The following is a 21334-nucleotide window of genomic DNA, read 5'->3' as shown; positions in this document are numbered from 1 at the left end:
TCACACATGCAGTGGTACCGCAACTGATTGCAACCTTCTTACAAGGTACAATTTAAATAGAAAGATCTTATTGAACATTTTAGTTCTACAATGATGTTTAATTGCCTTTGTGTGCTGTTCTTTTGTGATATTTTAATTCCCTTTCAAATATTTTCTGCAACTTTACTATTACCTCACCCAGGGTGATTTCTATGAATGTTACCTTCCAGATGCTACAAATTACACTGCCTAAAATTCTTGTGTGAGAGAAAGACAAATATTGAATTGTCGGGTCACAGCTTTCAACGCAAATTTCAGCAGTATTATATACTAAACTATTGTTATAAATCAGTTTATTTAATATTCCAGGTTAGAGAAAGTAAAATATTTACTTTCTAAGAATGAAGAACAGATGTCACGGATAAGAAAGGAAACCCAAGAACTTGAAGAAAATATAATGTCTGTTGTGGAAAAGAACAAGTAAGATAATTTAACATGAACTAAATAACCATTGGGTAAAATGTTATTGAATTATTCTGCATTTACTGAACCTACTTAGAAATAAGCATGGTTCTCCACCTGAGGTGATGAGAGAGATGCTACAGTTGACCTTTGTGACCCTTAGATTAGGAAGAGGAAAATGGGTGGTACCCAGTGATCATCGTCATCTTTATTTCTTGTTCTCCTTCTTCACCATCTTCTTCTTCTTCATCTTGATTTGATTGTTGTTTTTCTTCTTCTTCTATCCCTTCTCAACGACTTTCTTTAATGCCTCCGTAATCTTTCATTATTCCACAAGTCCATCTCAGCATCCACATCTCATTAGTTTTCAGTCGTTGTTCCTCTCTTCTGGATGTTGCTTAGGTTAAATTCATTACTATATAACAACGCTGGTCTCCCAATTGTCTTGTAGATTCTGTTTAGTTTCAGTGATACTTTTCTATCACACAACATCCCACTGTACTTTTTTCCAATTACTCCACCCAGAGCTAATCCATTGCTTAATTTCCATTCCTATACCATTCCATTCCATCTTCTGCCACCACTGACCCCAGGTACTTGAAACAACTCACTTTCTCCAAGTCTTCACCCATAATCTTTATACTTTTCCTCTGATCCTCTTCCCTAGGCTCAAGCAGGCAGTCCACACATTGGGGCCTTGGTCTAATGATCTTATATACCTGTCTTCCAGTGCTTTTCTCCAGTACTCCAGATATTCAGTCATATGCTCATCATCCCCACCTAACAGCTCAATGTCATCTGCAAACATTAACCATCACACTTCCCGTCTCACTTTATTTTTGTTCGTTCATGGGATGGAGCATCGCTGGCCAGCATTTATTGCTCATCTCTAATTGCCTTTGAGAACTGAGTGCTTGCTAGGTCATTTCAGAGGGCATTTAAGAGTCAACCACATTGCTGTGGGTCTGGAGTCACATGTAGGCCAGGCCAGGTAAGGATGGCTGATTTCCTTCCCTAAAGGACACATGAGTTTTTACAACAAAAGACAATGGTTTCATGGTTCTCATTAGACTTTTAATTCCAGATTTTTTTAATTGAATTCAAGTTCCACCAGCTGCCATGGTGGGATTCAATCCCAGGTTCCCAGAGCATTACCCTGGGTCTCTGGATTACTAGCCTGGTGACAATACCACTATGGCACTGCCTCCCCCTAGCTCAATTAGAGCAACAATGGCAATCAGGAAGTGGAAGAGGCTTAGTGCCAATTCTTGGTGTAATTCAACTTTGGCTTCAAAACTCTCGCTCTCCCCTACACTGTTTCTTACGCTTGTCTGGCTCTCCTTGTACATGTCTTGTGATAGTTGTATATACTTCTCAGGGACTTCAAGAATTCTAGCACATCCCCAGACTTCCAAGTACCCATTCGTAAGCCTTCTCTAGATGGATGAATACAATTTTCATGTTGCATTGACCTTTCTGGTAGATACTTCTCCATCGCTTGTCTCAAAATAAAAATGGCATTGGTGGTGCTTCTTCGAGGCATGAATCTGAACTGACCTTCATGGATTTCCACTATTTTCTCAACCTCTGGCCCATGACTCTTTCCCATTTCTTGAAGGTATGCGGTAGGAGTTATCTCTTCTGCTCCCAGACAAGTCTTAGCAATTGCCAAAGCCATCTTGCAGTCTCACCACTTCTAAAACACCTCACCAACTCCTGAATTCAAAGTGCTTCTTGTACTCGTCACCTTAAGATTTACTAATTCTTAACCTATCAAGGAATTAGAAGTATTTTTATCCCAGCAAGAGCCCCCAATTCTTCTGACCCAGCAGTTGGTAAAACTGAGTTCTTTAAAAATCCCAGAAGGAAACTTTAAATAACTGTCATAACCTATATTTTAAGTGGCATGTTTGAGATGCAACTCTAAATTCAGGAACAAGGCAACCAGTTCTCCAGAGGTTTTATATTAAACTAAATGAAACATTTTATTAATTTACACAAGTGAAGTATATACACATGGCTACAAATTACTACTATCATAACTTTTTAACAAATTCCCAAACTAATCTCCATTAAGGCAACAGCACCCATAGACTTAACCAGACACCAGGCAAACTATTTTCACCTTACAAATTCAAAATGAAGTTCTTTTCACTTTGGTTCATGTGGAGATAGTTGGAGGCTTACAGCAGCTTTGATCTTACATTACCTCTGCCCTGCACACAGAAAAACTGCTATCGGTTATATCCAACACATCTCACTGAATGTAAATTCTCATTGTATCACCAGCCTCTTTGGACTCCACCCCTTCTAATTATAAAACCACTTTTGTAGTACCAATTTTATTAGTAATATAAACATTGCTTGGTCTCTGCTAGCTAGGTGCCAGATATCACCCCACTTCTTGAATGCTCTATTCAAAAAATGCAAACACACTCTACCTCTCTTACATCTCAAAACTAGAACACATCAAAGCACCCAGACTAGCTGGCTTTAATCCAATTAAGACACATCCACAGACTAAACCCCTGTTTTAAAAGGAAAATATTTTCTATTAATATTATATACATTAATAGCTTCATGACAATCTTTTCCAGAGTAGTTACTTTTCTCCTGGGTCACTCAAAGAAACTTTGGGCTGTTGCTGCCCTGGGTTCCACCCATCTTTGCATTTTCTAAATGCTCCCAGCCAGGTGACTTACCTATCACAGTATCTTTACAGTGCAGAAGGAGGCCATTCGGCTATCAAGTCTGCACTGGCTCCCTGAAAGAGCATTCCACCTGGTCCCATTCCCCTGCCTTATCCCCTTAACCTTGCACATTCATTCTCTTCAGGTAGCAATCCAATTCCCCTTTGAATACCTTGATCGAGTCTGCCTCCACCACCCTTTCAGGTAGTTTGTTCCAGACTCCAACCACCCTCTGCGTGAAAGATTTTTTCCTCAATCACTTTTACTCCTTTTGCCAATTGTTTTGAAACTATGCCCTCTAGTTCTCAGTAGTAATTTGTAGTCATGTGTATGCTGTCGAGTGGAAACAGTTTCTCACTATTTACCCTGCCTATACCCCTCAGGATCTTGAATGCCTCTATCAAGTCTCCTCTCAGCCTTCTTTTCTCCAAGGAAAAGAGTCCCAACCTCTCCAATCTATACTCTTAACCACAGTTCTTTATCGCTGGAATCATTCTTGTGAATCTCCCCTGTACTCTCTCCAAAGCCTTCACATCCTTTCTCAAGTGTGGCACCCAGAACTGGATGCAGTACTCCAGATGAGGCCTAACTAGTGTCTTATACAAGTTCAACATGACTTCCTTACTCTTGTACTCAATGCCCCTATTAGTAAAGCCTAAAATACAATGTGCTTTATTAACTGCTTTCTCAACATGCCTGCCATCTTCAATGACCTATGTACGTATACACCAAGGTCCCTCTGTTCCTGCTCTTCCTTTAGAGGCTCTCCCTTTATTTTATATTTTCTCACCATATATTTTCTGCCAAAATGAATCACCTCACACTTCTCTGCATTGAGCTTCATCTAACACTTGTCTGCCCAATCCACCAACAGGTCCATGTCCTTTTGAAGTTCAAAACTATCCCCATCATAGTTGACAACATTTCCAATCTTCGTATCATCTGCAAATTTTGAAATCATTCCCTGCACACCACATTCTAGGTCATTAATATATATCAGGAAGAGCAAGGATCCCAACACTGACCCCTGGGAAACTCCACTACAAACCTTCCTCCAAGCTGAAAAATAATCATTTATCACTACTCTCCGTTTCCTGTCACTCAGCCAATTTCTTATCCAAGTGCCTATTTTCCCTTTTATTCCATGACCTAGAATTTTGCTCACAAGTCTATTGTGTGGCACTGTATCAAATGCCTTTTGAAAATCCATATATACCACATAAACAGCATTGCCCTCATCAACCTTCTCTGTTACCTCCTCAAAGAACTCCAGCAAGTTAGTTAAACATGATTTCCCTTTAATGAATCCATGCTGGTTTTCCTTAATTATCCTGTGCTTGTCTAAGTGACTATTAATTTTATTCCATACTATAGTTTCAAGACATTTCCCTACCGCTGAGGTCAAACTGACTGGTCTGTAGTTGCCAGCTTTATCCTTGCATCCCTTTTTGAACAAGGGTGTAACATTCACAATTCCTTCAGTCCTCTGGCACTTCCCCTGTGACTAAAGAAGACAGGAAGATTATCACAAGTGCCTCTGCAATTTCCATTCTTCCTTCCCTCAGTACCCTTGAATGCATCTCATCCAGTCCTGGTATCTTACCTATTTTAAGTAAAGATAGCCTCTCCAACAACTCCTTCCTCTCGATTGTAAGCTTTTGAGTGTATCAGTTACCTCCTCTCTCACCTCAGCCTGGATTGCATCTGCTTCCTTTGTAAAGACAGATGCAAAGTACTCATTCAACGCCTCCACTACTTCTCCTGCTTCCACATGCAAGTCCCTTTTTTTGTCCCTAATCAGCCCTGCTCTTTCTTTAACTACCCTTTTATTATTTACATGTTTATAGAAGACTTTGGGATTCCCTTTTATGTTTGTTGCCAGCCTCTTTTCATGCTTTCTTCTTGCTTTTCTTATTAGTTTCTTCACTTTCTCTCTGGTCCTTCTATATTCAGCCTAATTCTCTATTGTATTTTCTACCTGATATCTGTCATACGTGCACTTCTTCCTTTTCATCTTTACCTCTATTTCTCTTGTCATCTAGGGCGCTCTGGATTTATTTGTCCTACCTTTCCCCTTCAAGGGAATATACCTTGACATTGCCTGCAATACTTATTCTTTGAAGATGGCCCATTGTTCAACCACCGTCTTTTCTGCCAACATTTGATTCCAACTCACTTGACTTGAATGAGTTCTCATCCCATTGAAGTTTATTTTCCCCCAATTAATTATCCCTGCTTTGGATGTGTCTTTCCCATGATTAACTTAAACCTTATGATACAATGGTCACTGTCCTGTAGAGGCCCTCCCATTGACATTTGATCCATTTGGGCCAACTCATTCCCCGGAACCAGAACCAAAATGCATGTCCTCTCATTGGACTGGAAACATACTGCTGCAGAAAGTTATCTTGAACACATTCCTGGAATTCTCGTCCCTCTTGTCCTTTTGTACTATTCTTATCCCAGTCTATGTTTGGATATTTGAAGTCCCCTATTATGATTACTCTATGATTCTTGCAACTCTCTATAATTACTTTGCAAATTTGTTTCTCTACATCCCTTCCACTAGTTGGTGGTCCATATACTACACCAATCAATGTTATTGCACCTTTTTCATTCCTTATCTCTAGCCAGAGAGATTCCACCCTTGACCCCTCTGGAACATCCTTCCTCTCCAGTACTGTAATGCCATCTTTAATCAGTATTGCCACTGCCCTCTCCCCCACCTTTCTTCCTTTCCTGTCTCTCCTAAACACCTTGTACCCAGGAATATTTAATTCCCAGTCCTGCCCTTTTTTGAGCCAGCTCTGTTATAGCAATAATATCATAATTCCATTTGTCAACCTGTGTCTGCAGTTCACCTTTCTTATTAATCACTCTCTGTGCATTCACATACATGCACATTAGCCCTGATTTAGGCTTTTTTACTTTCCCCTTTATTCTGACCTCATCCAATGACTTACTATTGCCTACTCTAATTCTGTCAAACTCTCTAAGTATTCTATCTACCTTGATACTACTCTCTGATATATCCTCAATATCAGTTGATACTTCACTGCTTCCCACTGCCAGTTTTCTCTTCTGGACTGAATATCCTCTCAGGTTCCCATACCCCTGCCAATCTAGTTTAAACCCTCCCCAACAGCACCAGCCAACCTCCCCGCGCAGACATTAGTCCCTGTCCTGTTAAGGTGTAACCTGTCCTTCTTGTGCAGGTCCCACCTGCCTCAGAAATCAATCCCAGTGCCTCAGAAACCAATCCCAATGCCTCAGACGTGAATGCTGAAAGCCTGATATTTGTCACTGGTAACAACTGTGCTACCTCTGGATGCCTATTTTGGTCAGGAAGCTGGTTGCATCTATGCTGATGAGGCATGGTGCCAAATTTTTGGTAAGGAGATGAGTATTGGAAGTCGAAAATTTTCTCAACTCCACAATCCCACCTCTGTCCTGGAGGAGCCCACTAGCTCTATTCTCCTGTGGGAGAGGAGGGCATGGTCTGGAGATTGTCCCGCTACCTTCAGAGGCAAGCTGGAGACAGCAATGGAGGCGGGAAGATAGTGAGACCAGCAGGTTAAAATGCCCAACTCTGTTGACTGGCCCTTTGTAATCATCATTATTAAGTCCTCTATCTCTCTCCCCACACACCCCCATACACCCCTATATCCCCTCCATGCCTCCTCATATCTCCCATGCCCCTCCATGCCCACTCATCTAGTATGCACTAAGTACACAACCAATGAGCCATATAATAACACTGGCAAATCTTTGGGAAAAAAAGCAATTCAGTGATCCCTTTAAAAAAACATTGCGCCTCTTGCCTTCTCATAAAGCTGTCAATCAAAGACAGGCATTGAAAGTCAGCTTGAGGAAATCATTAATATATTTCACAGCTCTTAATCTTGTCCAAATAAATACACAGGCAGTGAAAAACCTCTTCAAAGAAAGATCAGGTTATTACAAGGTAATAAAGATGTCACTAGATCAAAGATAGCACTCCCCTTTGCAATTGTATAAACAGATCCCTACTGGGCCGAGCTTATTAGTCATTCTTGAAGCTCAGCCAAGCATTCATAATGAGGTCATCTGGCAACTGTATCTGAAGCAGATTGAATAGAGGGCAGTCATCTGTTTTTCCAAATTATTGACCTGGTCTTTCGCAACAGCTCCCAGACAACAGTCTCATGTGTTCCACTGGCCAATTGCCCAATTCCCCTTGTGATTCTATTAGCATGCCAATGTATTCATAAATAGTCTAAACTTGATGTAGCTCTTGAATCTTTAATCATATAGTGTTGGAAGTAATATTACGTAAAACAATTTTTGTACTAATTTCAATGAATTTTTTTTAAAGCTTACAGTATTAAGCACTTATTTTGGTTTAGGGATACTATGGACTTTCTGAATGGGGAATTGCTGAAATACACCCACAAGTTTGAAAAAGAACAACAACTAAGGTAAGGCTTGGAAACACAGTGTGTCATCCTACTCCCTGCAGATCAATCTTATGTCAATTTGCAAGTATATATAAATGTGCAAAAAATAATTTCATGTGAACATACAATACTTGGAATCAACAGCTAATTCCTTCAGCATTAGATAGTCAGATACACCTGGTTTGTTTAAATAGTCTAGCTGACTGTAAGGCTGATTTTTGAGGAATCATCACTATGAATGTTTACTTTGAACTAAAGATACTTCACAAAATAGAAAAGAAAAATCCGGCATTACTTTTGGATATACCAGAGAGGAAAGGAGATTTTTAAGATTATGAAGTTTAGCACAAAAGCTTGCCCCAAAATTTATGGGTAAGTGTAGAGAGAGCCAGAGCATTTGTCAGCGGCCAGAAATACTGGAATACGTCAGCCCTGTCGTTTTCTGTTTATACCATTTTTAAAATCCGTTTTCCACCCAGCAGCCAGCCAGACTGAAAGCTAGACATGAAAGTCTGCAGTGGAAGGTTGCAGCCTGGGACCACTTGGGAAAGTCTCCAGCAATAAGAGAGCTTGGGGCTTGATGTGGGAAGCCCAGAGCTTGGCTTTGGGGGTGGGTAACAAAGCAGATGGGGAGAGGAAGACATCAGGGGGGTGCAGGCAATCAAGGGAAGGGAGAGGTCACAGGGCAAGGGGGTGGGTGGTGGGGAGGGGGCGATTGCAGAAAGGGAGATATTGTGGCGGAATACTTGCTTGAAGGGACAAAGGAGCTTTCCTGCTCCTTCTAGCCAACAAGCAGTGCTGGAAAAGTGTGTACCTGCTGGATCTTGCAAGCTCCTGCCTTCCTTCAGATAACAGGTTTCTCAAGCCATGGGAAACCTGGCATGCAGCTGTTAAATACAAATGGATCAAAAAATCTGAGCAATGGAATCTCAATTAAATATTATAACCACTGACCGACAGGTTACTTGGGCACCCTATATCTGCTGTGCTTAAACCAGATATAGTCACGCCTGCAGTGGGCTGCGGAAATCAACTTTCACTTACATACCATTGCAGCACTCCCGTCCCAACCGCTCTGGACCCTCCCCTGCCTGTTGTGTTGGAGAAAGGGAAGAGAGAGGCTAAAATGCCCTCTGTGGTATTTCTTTACCTGATGGATAGCTAGAACTAGGGGAGAGCTTAAGGTGTGAACACCATGGAAAGGGCTACATTTCCCCATGATAGTTTGGATGGGATAGATATTGGAAAGTAGACCTAGATGGTGAGGTTTCAATAAGAGGCAAGGTGTTGCCAACTGTGAGCCAAATTGTAGTCAAAGCCAGGATATCAATGCAATCAGCCATAGTAAGGTTAAGGACAAAGGCCTTATTTGCAAGTGAGTGGAAATTCTCTAGGGAAAAGCCAATGACGGTAGTGATTGTTGATTCGCAGAGAACACTGCTGGGTGGGATGACAGGACAGGGAGGAAGCTAGGTAAAATTATCTCTAGTTCAAAAATATCATTGGACTAGAAGGTTAGCAAGTAAAGAGGACGGTTGAGTCTGTGTTACAAAGATGCAGTGACATGTACCTCAGTGGACCCCTTGGAGAAGATTGAGATTGGTACAACTATGAGTTTGTCCGAGGGGAATCCAAGCCTATGATGGCAGCAGGAGAGTAAGAAGATAGAAGAATAGTGTTGGTTCAGAATAAGAGTTCAGTTAAGTCTTAAAATTGCAATTGAGTTTCAATGTATGTTATAAAACTCTGATTTACATGTCTGCCTGACTTGTGTAAATACTCCAGCCATCCAGCATGAGGTTCTTAGGATGGTATGTCAGCTACACTGTCAGCCAGAACTGTGTAGCAGTCATACTCACTACATTTAGCTCACTGCTACCAAGCTTAAGCTAAGCAGGAGACCTCAAAGTCTCCTCCACAGAGGGGCAAATCTGTATTTGGTGCAGCTGAGTATCCATAATGGTACCTTATTTGCTTACAATGGAGCTTAAATTACTTGGACCGAGGAATCAAAAGTACAATTTCAATATTTGGCAATAACACCAGATTGGGGAATATAGTTAGTACAGAGGGGGGGGCTGCAACAAAATACAAGTTAAATGTGTAATGGCATTGTGGGTATTATATTAGCATGGATAGACGATTGGTTAACTAACAGAAAACAGAGAGTCAGGACAAATGTGTTATTTTCAGGTTCGCAAACTATAACTAGTATGGTGCGAAAAGGATCAGTGAAGGGGCCTCAACTATTTACAATCTGTATTAATGACTTGGATGAAAGGATCGAGTGTATTGTAGCCAAATTGGTGACAATACAAAGATAAGTGGGAAAACAAGTTGGCTTTTTAAAAAGGGTCAGTATTGGGATAGAGGCCAATGAGTGTGCAATTTGGTACCATTGGTCTCCGTGCCAATTCTCCACCATGATCCTGACTCTGAGCCATTTTGAATGAGGGAGACTGGGGTTGGATCAGCATGGAACCAACTGAGGCCAATTGTTAGTTAAGGTGTCCATTAATATCCATTTCCTGCTGGAAAAGATGTATAAAATGTTTACAAGGAAGATACCAGACTGAGGTTAGATGTATTAAAGATTGAACTCTTGAAAAGAAAAGGCTGAGGGTAGCTTGTTAGAGATCTTTAACGTTATGAAAGGGTTTGATGGTGTCGATGTAGAGAAGGAGAGGTGCTGTAGCCTACGAGCTGGGACAGGAACAGAGGCAGGCACTGTTACAAACTTAAATGTACGTTGTCTTTGTGATGGAAAGGTTAAGGAATTGGAAGTTCAGCTCAGGTTTCAGTAAGATGCCATGGTGCCAAAGAGCCTGGTTCAGTCTCAGACAATGGCCAGTGAGAGGGATGGAGTGGGTGGCTAGAAAATGGAGTTTATGATCAAATATTCTGAAACATAACGATTCTTTACAGCTTCTCTGGGGACAAGTTATTCATAGCTTGTTTTACATTTTTCTACTTAATTTTTTTTATTCATTCATGGGATGTGGGCGTCGCTGGCTAGGCCAGCATTTATTGTCCTTCCCTAATTGCCCTTGAACTGAGTGGCTTGTTAAGCCATTTCAGAGGGCATTTAAGAGTCAACTGCATTGCTATGGGTCTGGAGTCACATGTAGGCCAGACCAGGTAAGAACGGCAGATTTCCTTCCCTAAAGGACATTAGTGAACCAGATGGGTTTTTACGACGATCGACAATATTTTTTTTTAATATGATCATCATTAGACTGATCTGTTTTGTTCTGACAACTCTAGTGCAGTATCACCTTCCCAGTAATCTAACAATACTGTCAATCTCAAATTGTATGAACAAAGCCTGTGAAACAGAGGCAGGCTGGGACATGGGCTAAAGTGTTGATAATTGGAATAATAAGAATGGTAACTGATCCGACATATATTTTGAGTCGAGCACATGCATATTATTTAGTACAAAATGGTAGTGTCATGTCCTTATGACATGAACGAGATCATAAACTATTAAATCAAACTTTAACTTTTTGCTTATTTAAAAAATGGACTTTGCTGAACCAAAAGATGGCTGCTACAGGTCACATGATTCACACGTTGGCTACCATTTCTGGAAATTTCCAACAGCAATTACAGAACAAAAGCTTAACCATCATCCTTGTGGAGTCTCATGCCTCTCATTGTGAGGACACATTACAAGCAATGAACTCAGGGACCACTTATCTTCCCAGCCTGTTCCTATAGCAAAGGAGAAGCCATCAAAACTCATTATACTTGCAGAGGCACTAAAAACCACCAATTATCTCCTGAGGTGAACAATGGATTTTGACCAGGGGCATAGAAACTACTTGTTAACCTGTAACTGACTCATTAATGGGCTACATCACATGACCTAAGCTTCTAGCCTTTGGAAAGTTTTAATATTACATTTCTAGACTCACAACTGGCTCAGTCAGCCTTCAAACATCAAAGCAGGACTCCAGGCTGACCACCAGCCTACATCAAGTCCAAACCTCCTCAGAGCTCGTTTTACTGGAGGATTCCTACCATCGCCTGCCAAGCAGACCAAGTCTCCGCATGCCAACCTCATCTTGTTGCATTGCCATCAACTTGAAAGGAATTCTGCAAAATCCTGCTTCAGCATGCTGAACTGTAGCACCTCCATGAAGGACACCGTATTGGACTCTGACTTTCTGGACTCTGGCAATCACTAACTGATAGCCACGTCTGTGGTGCATTTTCTTTGTTATTGTGTGATTGTATATGTGTATGAAGTTGCGACCATGCCACGGGTTTGAATGTGTGAATAAACTATACTTCTGATTTAACCCTAATGAGAGTTTGCTGTGAGTCACTTTAAAAATTGACCTCACAAACAGAGGGTTTGGGAAAATACGCCACAGCCTATTTCAAAAATTAAAATGCCTCTGCTTATGGACAGACAGCGAGGAAAATAAAGAAGTTCATTTTTGCCTCCCCCCTCCCCCCCTCAGTCCGTAACAGTAGATTAAAAACATGCATGTGGTTGTGTATGGTGAGCTTTTTTAACCTTTCACAACTCATATATTACTTCCTTTTCCTGTGTGTACACCACTTAATACTCCAGTAGTAGTACCACTGGAGAAAGAAGTAACATTCTTTAGGTACTTGGGTATGCTGTAGAGATCAATGGTACTCCAAGATATTGTTGTATAATATCTCAAATTTTAAACAAAGCTGCTCTGCAGTTTGCTGCAAGCAGTCATCTTTAAACCTGCCCAACCTTCCTTCATGCTCAAATGTAGTGACTCTGCAGGATTTGACAGCCCTAATCACAGTGTTGAGCTGCTTGCTGAATTTACCTCTAAGCGTACCATGGGCAGAATTTTGCCCTTGATGGGCAGGCGGGCCCCACTGGCTCGGCGGCGGGCAGGCAGCCGATCGCCGCTGCTGAAACGGGCCCCGCCGCCATTTTAAGTGGACGGGCCAATTAAGGCCAGCCCAGCAGGCCGCCCGACGGAAGCACTATGCGCTTCCTGTACGGGGTGGGGGAGGGATTCCCCAACTGTCAGAGTGCGCTTTTTCGCGCATGCGCATGAAAGAATGCACATCTCCCTGAGACTAAGTGCTGTCTCAGGGAGATCATTGACAGTGTTTCAAACTTTAAAAAAAGATAAATTAAAAAATTATTAACATATCCCCCTCGTGACAATGTCACATGAGATGGGACATAATAATAAATATCACAAAAACTTTATTAAACTTTTTTAAAACAGACATGAAACCTCATCCCGCCAGTGGATGAGGTTTCATGTTTTTTAAGAAGCCCGCTGGGGCTCCTGGCCTGCCAGCCAGCCTTAAGTTAGGACGGGCAGGGCCTTTAATTGCCTTAATTATCCTGTCAATGGCCTCAATTGGCCATTGACAGGTCGGCGGGCGGACAGCTGATCGCGCTGTCCACCCGCCTTCCTGAATATTTAAATGGGGCGGGATGACGTCCGGGGTTCCTCCTGACATCATCCCGCGTCGGTGAGTGGGCCACGCCCCCAGCTCGCCAACGGAAAAATTCTGCCCCATGAGTTGCTGACTCAATAGTCTGTTCAAGTAGTTTTTTGGTTTGTATTGTGGTCCTCAGTCCAAAAAACTGAACTGCGCACGTGCAGCCTGCTCCCACTCCGCGCCCGTGCAAAAACTCCAAGGTCTGTTGGGACTTGGAGTTCCTGACTTCTGGTCTGGATTCCAAGGTAATTGGCTTTCATAAGGAGGGGTAAAGTGAGATTATGGTCATTTTTGTGTTTAATTTATTCTTTCATGGGGTGTGGGTATCACTGGCAAGGCCAACATTTGTTACAACATCCCAAATTGCTCTTGCTTGCTACACATCCATTTCAGAGGGCTGTTAATTGCAGGTCTGGAGCTACATGTAGGCCAGACCAGGTAAGAATGGCAGATTTCCTTCCCGAAAGGGGATTAGTGAACCAGATGGATTTTTATGAAGATTAACAATGGTTTCATGGCCACCATTACTGAGGCTAGCTTTTCATTTCCAGATTATTACTTGAATTTAAATTCCACCAGCTGCTGTAGCAGGATTTGAACCCTTGTTCTCTGGTCCTCTGGATTACTAGTGCAGTGACATTACCACTATGCCACTGTTGCCCCCATTTGTCAAGTGCAACTAATGCTGGTGACCCATTTCAAAGAAAGTTGCATCATTTTATTCCGCTGATAAACAAATGAAAAAGAATTGTGATTACATCTCAATAATATTATAGCCCCTATTTAAACTGGACAGGAATGAAGTAAGTGGGATGAAATTAAATGGTGGCCATACGCATTTAAATCACTTCATTCCTGCACTATTAACACCCCAACATTTTAACAGCTGGCTTTATGAGAGCATGGAGGCCGCCCGCTGTTGGTAATTGGGACCACATAAACATTGAATCTAGGGTCCCAATGTTAACTGAACCATATGAGGTGTGCAGACAGCATCAGGCCAGAAGTGACACAAGTGCATGTTTTTTTTTAATTTTTGAAGGGTTTCTTTTGGCCAAGCAGGAGTAACAATGCTCTGTCTGACCCAAAAAGGAAGTGTTGGACCTCTTTCCCTAAACCATTCCTGCTTCCACCAGCTGAACATGACATCACTCTCACCAGTTTTAGATGAACTATTCGGGTAACTACTATCTGAATTATTTAAATGAGCTCCAGGAGTTAAAATGTCATGTGCCTCACACCCAGGAGTCTCGGGTGCACCAGAGTTAAAATTGAGGCTTAAGCGCCTAATTATCTATACACATAAAACTCAAATTTTGAGGTAGAATTTCAAAATGTAGACGTCATTATTTAATTTAAGGAAAATGTAATAACCTAGCTTCTGTTATTGAACTTTTGCTTATATTGACTTTTTTTTAACAAATAGAGAGACTATCCAGCAAAGAAGAGATGAAATATCAAAAGAAATTATGCACATCAAAGCATCTACTGAGGATTACTTAACTCATTTAAGTATGCGTATGAAAGCCTTGAAGAAGAAACGTGAGACATTAATTACAGAGGTATGGGCCCCGATTTTTCTTTTATTCATTCACGAGATGTGTATATTTCTGGCATTTATTGCCCTTTGAGAAGGTGGTGGTGAGCCACTTTCTTGAACTGTGCAGTCCATGTGGTGAAGGTACTTCCACAATGCTATTAAGTAGGGAGTTCAAGCATTTTGACCCAGTAACAATGAAAAACAGCGATATATTTCCAATTCAGGAAGGTGTGGAACTTGGAGGAGAATGTGGGGACCGTGATGTTCAAATGTGTCTGCTACTTTTGCCCTTCTAGGTGGTAGCAGTCACTGATTTGAGAGGTACTGTCAAAGTTTTGCTGAGTTATTGTAGTACCTCTTGCAGATGGTACACATTGTTGTCATGGTGGAGCTACACTTGTCCAGGCAAGTAGAGGGGGTTCTATCACATTCCTGGCTTGTGCCTTATGAATGACGGAGAAGCTCTGGGGAGTCCACAGGTGAATCATCAGCTTTAGAATACCCAGCCGCCGCCTCTTGCGTGCTCTTGTAGCCACAGCATTTATGTGGCTGTTCCAGTTAAGTTTTGGTCAGTTGATGCTGGCATTGGGATTATGACGCTGGTAATGCTGTTTAATGTCAAGTAAAGATGTTTAGACACTTTCTTGTTGGTGATGGTCATTGCTTGGCACTTGTCTGGTGCAAATGTTATGTGCCACTTATTTGGCCAAGCTTGAATGTTGTCCAGATCTTGCTGCATGTGCCTAAGGACTGCTCCATTACCTGAGGAGTTGCAAATGGAACTGAACACCATTGAACCTCCCAATTTCAGACCTTATGATGGAGGAAAGGTTATTGATAAAACAGCTGAGGATAGTTAGACCAAGGATAAAGCCCTGAGGAACTCATGCAGTGAAGTCATGGGATTTAGCTGATTGGCCTCCAACAACCACAACTATCTTCTTTTGTCAAAAACAAAATGTGACAAATGCTGGAAACCTGCAATAAAAACAAAAAATACTGGAAATACTTAGGTCAGGCAGCATCTGTGGAGAGAGCAACAGTTGACAATTCAAGTTTCTCCCCCTGATTCCCATTAGCTTTAATTTTACGAGGGCAGTTACTCACACCTCACCTCTGGAATTCAGCTCTTCAGTCTATATTTGGACCAAGATTGTAATGAGGCCTGGAGCAGTGTGATCCTGGCAGAACACAAGCTGAGCATCAGTGAGGAGTTATTGGTAAATGCTGCTTGATAACACTGTCAACAATGCCTTCCATCAATTTGCTGATGATTGAGAGTAGGCTGATGGGGGGGTAATTGGCCAGATTGGGTCTGTCCTGCTTTTTGAGGACAGGACATACCTAGGCAATTTTCCACTTTGCCGGGTAGATGTCAGTGCTGTAGCTGTGCTGAGGCACCTTAGCTAGGAGCTTTGCTCATTCTGGAGCACAACTCTTCAGCACTACAACCGGGATGTTGTTGGAGCCCATAGCCCATGCTGGATCCAGTGCACTCAGCCCAGTTAATACATCTGTCTAAAAATGGTTGTGAATGCTTAAACCTTGTCTTTTTCATTCACATCATTGGTGATGATAGGCTGCTCATCGAACCTGCTCCTCCTGTTGTTTAATTGTCTACCACCACTGCTTCCGCTTACTAAATATCGGAGTTAACGATGAAAGGAAGAATAACATAGAGGTTATATTCCTTTTGAGAAGTATAGATAATCATCCTTAATTCATGTTTCAGTTTGAACCTGTCCTTCCTTATCTAAGGATAAAATTTTTGGCTTGGCAGGCGGGCATGAGCCTGACCCGACCAAGTGTAAAATGACGCGCGATGACATCAGTCATGCGTCCCGACATCATCACACACTCGCACGATATTTCGGTCGGCGGGCGCACACCGGAGTCAGCGGTGCGCCCGCCGACCATTAAGAGGCCTATTAAGGTCATTAACAAGTTAATTAAACGAAATTTTTTGCTGCCCGTCCAACGTTACGGTTTGCAGGCAGGCGAAAAGGCTAAACGACCTTTGCGTTTTTTTGGAAACCTCATCCACGCGCAGGACCAGGTTCCCAAAAGCAAACAGAAATCAAATAAAAACTTTATTTTTTCATTAATAACATGTCCCTGCTCACGTGACAGAGTCCTCCGTTTTATGGGGGTCAGGCATAGCCTAGGGTGGCCTGCCCAACCTCACCCCAATTGGGCCCCTTAAGTGGTCAGTTAATGGCCACTCAATGGCCGCTTCCAGGTTGGCCTCAACTTTGGGGCGAGTGGGAGGAGGTCAAGAATGTATGGGGAGGCCTGGTTGGGGGATACCCTGCTTGGGTATCGGGCAGGAAGGGGGAGGACACCACCCTCACTGGCCCCCTTCTCAAAATGGACACTCTACCCGCTCCCACCCCCCCACACCCCAAAGTCAACTGCACTCCTCCCCTGGGTTCTTCCTTCACCCCCATCTTGTCCATCAAGACACCCCCCTCCACATCTTCTCACCCAGGCCTCCGCCCCCATCCCTGCCACAACAGCCCCCTTTCCCCTCCATCCCTCCACCCCCACCCCACCCCCCACCCCCGGCACTTACCTCCATCCTGGCTTTGGGACTTAGATTCTGGAGACTGCTTGTAGTCCCAGTAGTGCCCGCCGTTCCCTGTGATGCTGCTGGGACCACAGAGCTACCAGCCAATTGGGTTGACTGGCAGCTCTGTGAGGCATGACTTCCTCCCATCTGAGGGGTGGAAGTCTTGCCTCCAGCCAATTAACGCTCCTTGAAGCATTAAATGGCTGATAAGCAGCTGGCATCAGTGGCGTTGCCTTCCTGCCCACACTTCAGGTGGTGGGGCGGGAAACCCTGCCACCTGTAAAATTCTGCCGCAGGATAATAGAATGATACAAGGTAGAAGGAGGCTTCCATAATGCCTACGCTTGCTCTTTGAAAGAGCTATTGAATTAGTCACACTCCATTGTGCAGAAAACGTTTCCTGAGCATTGCTGAAAAAAGACATTTTGTCGAAGCTTTTCGCCTTGCACTCATCAGGACAATCGCAAGAACACCAATGTCAGGGGAAGCAACAACTTTACACTGTATGAGAAGAGAATGCTGATTGGTTGGAAAGTGGACTCTGATTGGTAAAGGCACTGCCATGGAGAATGTACCAGTTAATGGTAACTGACAGTTAACTGCCAAGCAATGTTTAAAATTTAAATCGGACAGCTTGACTCTGATTGATCAAGGCATCACCCTGAGGAATGAACCAGTGAATGGCTATCACTTATTTTCTTTAGCTGAAACAGGTGCAATGCGTGTACATGTTCTTTCTGTCTGCTAAGAACAGGATCCTGTGCATTAATATATGTAGCTTCCAATGTAATTCTTAGTATACTGAGGATTATTTAGCAAATGTTGTCCAATCACGGAATCAGATCTAATGTTGGACACTGCTTTGAGTTTTGCGAGCATGGGCTGGTTGGCTACAGTCTATACTTTGCCCGTTGCAAACAGCAGAAGGGACATGCTGTTTGATAGGATCCGCCAGTCTTTGGGACATACAGCCTACATACCTAGCATCACACTGGCACTGAAATTCATATACCACGTTACTCATTTGTGAGATAGGCAGAATATCTTTTTGGTTTGACGGTAGCATCCTGTTAGTGGCAGTAAGGCTGGATAATGGCTACCCTGATCAGATCATTTTGAGCTGTATATCACACAAACTCATGAACAGGCATAAGGCCGTCACTTTTGGCCCTGAAAAGTGCCCAGTTTACCTCAGGTTACCCTGGAAGGGTAAGATGTCTCAAAAATTTGAGCAACAGGTGAAGCTAGCTGTTTCACGCTACTACTATGCAGTAGCAACATGAGTGGTATTCACCATTTACAGGATGCTGCTGTCAAGCCAAAAAGATGTTTAGAGATATAGGTACACAATTGGCCATTTCAGGGAGAATTAAACATTTAAATTAATGGTACGGCCTTGATAATTCACACTCCTCCCATCCCAGTCGTAACACTTTTGTAACTCTGTGCCTCAAAAACAATTTTATCACGTGTCAATGTTCTTGCTTGTTAAATGACCAATTTCTGGTCTGCTCTAATTCTTCAAAATCATTGAATTATTAGGGTGATCATATTTTCCTATGCTGATTATGGGAAACCTGGTAAAATTACTCGTATTCAAACGAGTTCAACAGCAATCAATCAAAACTATGTTTTTTTTTAATCAATTGAGAGGTACTTTCACTAGATCTGAAAGTGTGTCCAAGGCACACAGTATGAGTCAAAATCCTGGAACTCCCTTCCTTACAGCATTGTGAGTATACCTACACCACATGGACTGCAGCGGCTGAAGAAGGAAGCTCACCACCATCTTCTCAAGGGCAATTAGGGATGGGAAATAAATGCTGGCCTAGCCAGTGATGCCCACATCCCGTGAAAGAACTTTAAAAAGTTAAGCAAACAGCATTTATGTATTTGCATGTATTTGATCAGCTTTTGTGTTTTGGTTAATAAAAAAAATTGGAAACATTTGAAGTTACACACTTACTTTGTTCAGCCTCCTTGTATTTTTTTGTCTTAAGATGCTGAGTAATGTCATTATAGCCACTATGATCAATTGAAAAATGTGCTGCACACGTTTGGCATATAAACTGAGTTAACCTGACTGTTGCTAGTTACTGAAGTGTCTTTTTCAAAAACTTGAATTGGTTTTGTAGGTAATCATTAAAAAAATGCACTGGAGTAAAGATTGCACTGATTGCACATGGTTACAACTTTGTAATGCTTTACACCTAGCACTGATTCAGGTTGCCCAGAGCAACTGCCACCACCACCACCCGGTACACTAACTGTAGTACAGTACTAATTGATGTGGCTTTGTGGATATACTTGTATACAAATGCATGACAATATAGTTCCTAAATCATTTTGGAATAATATAACACTACCATGCACACTAGTGAATGTCTAAATCTGGGCTCTTGCAACCTCCAACCTACTTCCAAGACGTTATGGTGAGAGAGTGTATCCTCTGTTTCAGGCTCAAAACAACGCACCTCTATAGTTTTCTCATTAACTTGGTTTGAGGACTCTTTAGCATGGTAATGAGGGCCAATAAATGTGAGGTCTGAATGACCCAAAACGATCCATGTTTTCAACATGTTGCCAGTATATAATTATTAACCTTTGCTTTAGATTTTGAAGCAGATAAATTAAGTGCCTTATAAATAAGTGTGTTTGTTTAGAAGACCATTGTAATAAAGAATGAAATATAATTTGTATTTACCACTCTTTTATTCTTAAAACCAGATTAAGAGACTACAGAAGGAGATTAATATATATGCTGAAAAAACTGTGGCTCTTAGAAAACAACGTATAGAAGGAAAAGCTGCATTTAGCAACATAAAAGAGCTGTTGTCAACAGAAATCAAACAAATGAAAGTAATATATATTTTGCCTACTGTTTACCTATTGCTGATTGCTATTTAGTCACCATTATCCACGTGTTCTAACTGAAAATTACAGCCTGAGCTTACATTTTGTTATGACCAGGTGAAAAGGAGTGAACTGGCTCCCCTCTATTCAGCCTTCTCAAGTTGGTTACAACAAAGGTTTAAGTTTCTTTTCCACAAGGATATGCCTTTTCCAAATCAGAATGTATTTAACTATTTATGCAGTGAGCAATAAGGAGCCAATCAAACAAGGTTTTCATGAGTTCGGGAATGAGCAAATTTATTAAGCATTAAACTCAAGAAAATAATAAAAACACGACGTCACCCACACACGGGTATCAGAAATAAGGGAAGTTAGGATTCAAAAAAATAGTTAAAAGAATATACAGTTAAGTGTCCTTTGATTTTCCTTGAGGCGTAGACTTTAAATGTTGCGGTTGATTTAGGTTAGCTGGCTTCTTGGATGCAGTCCAAGATGTTGCAATTATTCCGAGATCTTGGTTCGCTGGTAGGTTTCTGATAATTGATTTCTCGAACCAGTTAATAGACTTGTTCCAAAAGAGAGAGAGGGAGAGAGCGCAGCTTTTCAGTCTGTTTCCCCTGCTGAAAACTTTCTTGACACTCGCTCGCAATCTCTCTGCAATGGCTGGCAGCCTGGCCTGTTATACTTCACACAGAATCACACAGTGCAGAAGAGGCCCTTCGGCCCATCGAGTCTGCACTGACACGTGAGAAACACCTGACCTACCTACCTAAACCCATTTACCAGCACTTGGCCCATAGCCTTGAATGTTATGACGTGCCAAGTGCTCACCCAGGTACTTTTTAAAGGATGTGAGGCAACCCGCCTCCACCACCCTCCCAGGCAGTGCATTCCAGACCGTCACCACCTTCTGGGTAAAAAGGTTTTTCCTCAAACCCCCAGCCCTAAACCTCCTACCCCTCACCTTGAACTTATGTCTCCTCGTGACTGACCCTTCAACTAAGGGGAACAACTGCTCCCTATCCACCCTGTCCATGCCCCTCATAATCTTGTACAGCTCGATCAGGTCGCCCCTCAGTCTTCTCTGCTCCAACAAAAACAACCCAAGTCTATCCAACCTCTCTTCATAACTTAAATGTTTCATCCCAGGCAACATCCTGGTAAATCTCCTCTGCACCCCTTCCAGTGCAATCACATCCTTCCAATAATGTGGCGACCAGAACTGCACACAGTACTCCAGCTGTGGCCTCACCAAAGTTCTATACAACTCTAACGTGACCTCCCTACTTTTGTAATCTATGCCTCGATTGTGCCTCGATACACATTGTGCATTTTCAAGGTGTTTTTGATG

General features: G+C 42.2%; 1 protein-coding gene across 1 annotated transcript in view; it reads left to right on the top strand.

The window, feature by feature from the left end:
• ccdc175 (coiled-coil domain containing 175) overlaps nucleotides 1–21334 on the top strand; it is a 122696-nt gene that overhangs the window by 79123 nt on the left and 22239 nt on the right. Inside the window, exons 10-13 of the mRNA XM_078562730.1 lie at nucleotides 349–459; nucleotides 7517–7588; nucleotides 14448–14583; nucleotides 19858–19989. Coding sequence (XP_078418856.1) covers nucleotides 349–459; nucleotides 7517–7588; nucleotides 14448–14583; nucleotides 19858–19989 — 451 coding nt within the window. The remainder of the gene's footprint in view (nucleotides 1–348; nucleotides 460–7516; nucleotides 7589–14447; nucleotides 14584–19857; nucleotides 19990–21334) is intronic.

Source organism: Cetorhinus maximus, chromosome 18 (genome assembly GCF_964194155.1).
Source record: "Cetorhinus maximus chromosome 18, sCetMax3.hap1.1, whole genome shotgun sequence".
In the NCBI taxonomy this organism is placed as follows: Eukaryota; Metazoa; Chordata; class Chondrichthyes; order Lamniformes; family Cetorhinidae; genus Cetorhinus; species Cetorhinus maximus.
This window is presented reverse-complemented; position numbering and strand designations above follow the sequence as displayed.